General features: G+C 43.0%; 1 protein-coding gene across 1 annotated transcript in view; it reads left to right on the forward strand.

Moving 5' to 3' along the window:
* Nucleotides 1–5584, forward strand: part of JAKMIP1 (janus kinase and microtubule interacting protein 1) — a 108851-nt gene that overhangs the window by 83970 nt on the left and 19297 nt on the right. The window contains exons 18-19 of the mRNA XM_009328844.1: nucleotides 3035–3112; nucleotides 4702–4905. Of these exons, the coding sequence (XP_009327119.1) occupies nucleotides 3035–3112; nucleotides 4702–4905 (282 nt within the window). The remainder of the gene's footprint in view (nucleotides 1–3034; nucleotides 3113–4701; nucleotides 4906–5584) is intronic.

The following is a 5584-nucleotide window of genomic DNA, read 5'->3' on the forward strand; positions in this document are numbered from 1 at the left end:
CCTTTTCCGCCAGGCAGCTTTCCAGCCACTCTTCCCCAAGCCTGTAGCGCTGCATGGGGTTGTTGTGGCCAAAGTGCAGGACCCGGCACTTGGCCTTGTTGAAGCTCATACAGTTGGCCTGGGCCCATCGATCCAGCCTGTCCAGGTCCCTCTGCAGAGCCTTCCTACCCTCGAGCAGATCAACACTGCCGCCCAACTTGGTGTCGTCTGCAAACTTACTGAGGGTGCACTCGATCCCCTCATCCAGATCATTGATAAAGATATTAAACAGAACTGGCCCCAATACTGAGCCCTGGGGAACACCGCTCGTGACCGGCCGCCAACTGGATTGAACTCCATTTACCACAACTCTCTGGGCCCGGCCGTCCAGCCAGTTTTTGACCCAGCGCAGAGTACACCTGTCTAAGCCGTGAGCCGCCAGCTTCTCCAGGAGAATGCTGTGGGAGGCGGTGTCAAAGGCCTTACTGAAGTCCAGGTAGACCACATCCACAGCCTTTCCCTCGTCCACTAGGCGGGTCACCTGGTCATAGAAGGAGATCAGGTTGGTCAAGCAGGACCTGCCTTCCATGAACCCGTGCTGGCTGGGCCTGATGCCCTGGTTGTCCCGCACATGCCTTGTGAGCGCCCTCAAGATGAACGGCTCCATAATCTTCCCCGGCACCGAGGTCAGGCTGACAGGCCTGTAGTTCCCTGGATCCTCCTTCTGGCCCTTCTTGTAGCTGGGCGTCACATTGGCAAGCCTCCAGTCATCCAGGACCTCCCCCATTAACCAGGACCACTGAAAAATGATGGAGAGTGGCTTGGCAAGCTCCTCCAAGCTTACTCTGGAGAGCCCTGTATCTGTTTAGCATAGCAATCTGAGAGACTGCATTGCCAATGATTGACTCAATTGTGAAATTCATTATCAGAAGGGCTGAGCTCTGGTTTAGTTGTCCTTGGAACCCATGTTAAGAGTTTGAGATCCTATTCTTGTTTTCTTCCTTCTTGCTTTTTGTGGCCAGCTTTTACAACAGCTTTTGGAGAAGTAACATGATCATGGCAGCTGCATTGCTATTCTGGGGTCTGTTGGTAGCTCTGACCCTCTGTATAGTCTTGGGCAAGTCAGTCTACTTCTCTGGTGTCAGCCACTTGTAAGCACATCAGGACCAGGCCTGTCCTTTACTATGCATTACACAGTGCACGCTGGTATTGCATCTTTTACAACAGCCACGTAGCTGTTGCTTTAATCCACATAAGAAAATAATGCCACCTGGGTAGTCAAGAAGGGATTCACTTGCATAAACATGGTGTCTAATGCCATATTATAGTCTTCAGAGTTCTGGAGATGTCCACAAAGGGCTGAGAAATATGTCCTACAGGACCTGTTGGAGACCCCTGCCCTTCTGGACTAGCAGCTGAAGTAGCATACCCTAAAATGTCTATTATAGCAATAGATGCCCATCTGTGGATAACTGAATTCCAGCCCCAAGATCAAAGCCTGACTTAAACTTTGGTTCTACTTTCAATATTAATTCATAGGCAATTAAAAGAACTCCAAGTTTACAAAAAACCTGAATAATATTATAATTCTTATACAGCAAACAAATAGCAACTTATTCCTCTGAGTCCTCTAATACTGGTCTTGTGTGTTGCTGCTCTCACCAATTATCAGCTGCTCTTAACAAGGGGGAGATCGTCTATAGTCATTTTATGCTCTGAACCCCTCCCAAGCATTAATTTGCTGATCAGAATGGATTTGTTTTAAACCAGATGTTTGGAGTGAGAATTCATCATCATGGTTCATGCTTAGGCAATTTCAATGCCAGTGCTACACTGACAGCTGACAGAAAAACTGTTGGAAATCCACACAGGTGTCTGAAGGTAAAATTTGGCCAAATAAGTGACTTTGGGGCAATCCCATATCCAATAAAACTAACCAGACCAGCAACATTCGATTTTATTTTTTTTATACTGTTAATAAAAGCTACAATCATCTTAAGAACCCTATATATTTAATTTGGCCTTTATTCTATATGTTGAGGAAATGCAAGAGTTTGTTGAATAGAAAAAAGAATGATGAAAAACATTAAATTCAATCAAAGGGCCTCTCTGCTTTCCGGACTATTACTTCTTTTTTGAGCATGACAACCTGCCTTAAAAGAAAGCTAATAAAATCAAGTAACTATTTTATCTTCTACTTGCTATCATCCAAAACACTCTAAAGGCATGTTTTGCAAAAGCACTGTCACCAGTCAGTTCCCACTTGACTGTTCAGGCAACCATTCAAATGTCCACAATTTTCCTGCAACATCATGCTTTTGGATACTGAGTTCCACTGAATTCCCAGCCTGTGTTGCAACTGCAAGGTTTTGCTTCTGTGAAAGTTGGTGAGTTTGATTTTAAAAACAAAAGCAAAAAATCCCTGTAAATCCTAGGTATGTTGAAAACTTCTTCAGCTCTTCAGCTAAAGTCACTTAACCTCTCTGGGCATCACTTTACCCATTTCAAATTGGCTTCCTACCTTTACAAGTTGAGAACTGACCTTCTACTTCTGCTTCAGTAATGCATCAGGGAATGTTGCTGCAGAACCCAGCTAGGGCCCTGCATGTTCTGGCTTTCTGCCTAGAAGAACAGACAACACAGATTATGGTTTCCCCATGATTTCCTTAAGGGTGCACATTGGATAGTTTCAGAGAAGCAGTAAAGTGCCCTCACTTGTGTTTCTCTTTTCTCCCTTGGCCCACTCTGTGCAAGTAACGACTATTGGACCACATGCATGCACATTCCCATTCACCTTTCAGCCCTTGTGTACACTTCTGTCAGGTCAAGGCAGGTTTGTACACTGGTGTAGAGGTCTATACTTTGTAGGTACAACTCGTTAATGAGATACACATATTTTAAGTGCTAATATTGTAAATTTGATATTCCAAATATCCTTAGGATGAATGTGGTCATTTGCTTTCAAGTGGAAAGCTCACATAAAAATGATGGCATTTATGATTCTTCATGAATTAGGATAAAGAACAATCACTCCCTTGTTTTTATTATTGCTCAGGACCTGTTCAGTAAACAGAAGGGTTATTTAGAGGAAGAACTCGACTACAGGAAGCAAGCTCTGGACCAGGCATACATGGTAGGAAAAGATCAGTCATTAAATTTTCATGTTTGAACGAATTTGATAAAATATAGGTGTTTTTTTTTTCTTTTAATTATAAATAGGGTTCTTTTTTAATTGATTTATTTTTCTGCCAGACTAGGAAATCAAATACTACTTAAATGGAGACTTAGGAAATGGATTATAGTATTTAGAAGTGTAATGTTTTTGCATTGCATTTTTTATTCTAAAATATGTGACCATCTTGTTAGTACATCTAGAATGGGAAGAGCTGGTCTATGTGTGCACAAAATTATCACTGGTAACATACACCAGAAATTACTTTAGAACTTTTCCAATTTTGCTTTTTCCTAAGCATTTGTAAATATTTCTGCTGCTAACCTATCCCAAGTTGGGACTGCCTGTTCTTCCTACACGATTCCTTCCTGTGCTGTCCTATCCAACCTTACCTTTTCTAGTTTTCAAAAGGGAAGCTGCAACCTTGCCTTCTCACAGGCTAAGCAACAGTTAGGAATTAGCTAGGAATTGGTAAAACTGCACACCCAACTTTGTTAATAGTGAGACTTCAGGGAATCAAAATACAATGGCCTGAAGAATTATTTATATGTTGTAAATATTTCTTATGGGGAAAATATTTTCAGAAAAGAAGCGAGGTCTAGTGCTCAGAGCAGATAACAGAGGTAAAAGCAAGCAGGCTCTATTTCTAGCAGTGTGACCTTGGGCAAGCCATTTAACCTCTCTGTGCAGCTGTTTATGCATCACTAATATGGATAGAATTACCTACCTCACAAAGGTGTTATGAGGGCTAAAGGGATGTTGTCAGATGCTCTTGATCCAAATATTGTCAGTCTGGATGCTGGTTTTTAATAGGATCATACTAACCCCAGTAATCAGCGAAACACTGCCATGGTTCCTTTCTTTCTTTACTCTTGGGAATACAGTTCTCCATATGAATATAAAGTTCTCCTGTGCTCTCTGCTTTGCAAAGTACTGCAGTTTTGGTCAATGCATGAGAATCTGATTAGGAATCTGGCAAATGGCAAGAGACTGATGAGAGATTAGTGTATGCAAGCATACAAGTGTTCCTGTCTTCATTGCTTATGGCAACTTGGAACTAAGCCAGTGATGTAGATTTTGAGCAATGGATGGCAGGACAGCAGGGCCAGAGAGAGGCAGACAGTAAGATTTCTGTGGCCACAGTTCTTCCTGTGGGCTTTTTATTTTATAGGATGGCTTAACAATTCAGTTGCAGTTGAAGGGAATCTGTTAGTTAGCATTAATTGTGTAATGATGAGCATCAGAGGTTAGGGTTTTGTTACATATTGAACACAGACCTATCATCTGAATCGTTCTTAAATAGAAGAAATCAATAATTTACTAGAATGGGAAGCATTGCCTGGGTGTAAGTCAGTGCCGGGAGGCTACATGCACTCTGTGTGGAATGCTGCCCACTGCTCACGACTGCTGCTTTCTGTCTACCTGTCTGTGTCCATTCTTCCCTCCTGCCTAAGGCTTCGCTTGCTAGCTTTCTCCTCTAGCTGTTGGTGGGTCGTTTTCTTGCCGGATTCAAACGGCAGCCTGTCTGTATGTGATTTGGGTTGCATTAGAAAATCCAGGAGCTGGAAGCCACGCTGTATAATGCCCTGCAGCAGGATCCAGGAAGGCGGGCAAGCGAGTCACTGACCGAAGCCCAGAGGGAGGATTTGCGAGCTGCAGTGGAGAAGGTGCGGCGGCAGATCCTGAGGCAGAGCCGTGAGTTTGACAGCCAGATCTTGCACGAGCGAATGGAGCTGCTGCAACAGGCACAGCAGGTAATCCTGGTTCTCTCTCCTCCCCCCTGTTGGTGTTACCTCTATGGTTGCCACCACTGCCCATACAACAGCATCGCTTCACCCTCACCTCGTTGAGTTATGCTTAGTCTATTCATTGTATTGCTCCCGGAGAGGAGCAGTGTTAGGATCCGGTTGCACTGGGCATGGTACACACACAAAACGAGTCACTGTCTCACTACAAGGTCTTGTTGCACAATCCGTTTCATGTGTGTACAACCACAGAGTCTTCCACAGGGCTCCAAGGGGAGCTTGTTGCAAGTTTAAGGCCTAAATTAGAAAAAGCTGGAATGGAAGGTTGTAAGAGTGTAATACTATGAAAAGAGGAAAGGCAGAAGCAGTAGTTACAGGAATCTTTTTATTTATTTATTTTTTCCCCTTCTATTTCTTTTAGCTATTTGTGAAATCTTTTAAAATTAAAAAAAAAAAAAAGAGGCAGTCATAGGAAGTCTTTTAAGAGGCCATTTACAAGCCTTGATGCCTTTAAATTAGTTCAGAAAAGCCTTGTCTGTCTAAGCCACTTCCTTAAGGACAAATACTGACAACTTGAATTCAGGCAAGTTCCTGGCAAGTGTGGTAATTATTTTCTGAAGAATCATTTGGTAAGATTGCTAGTTTTTCTGTGCAAATATTCAGGGAAAGAAGAGAGCTGCATGTCTCA

The sequence above is a fragment of the Pygoscelis adeliae genome, unplaced genomic scaffold, assembly GCF_000699105.1.
Source record: "Pygoscelis adeliae isolate BGI_AS28 unplaced genomic scaffold, ASM69910v1 Scaffold66, whole genome shotgun sequence".
Lineage (NCBI taxonomy): Eukaryota > Metazoa > Chordata > Aves > Sphenisciformes > Spheniscidae > Pygoscelis > Pygoscelis adeliae.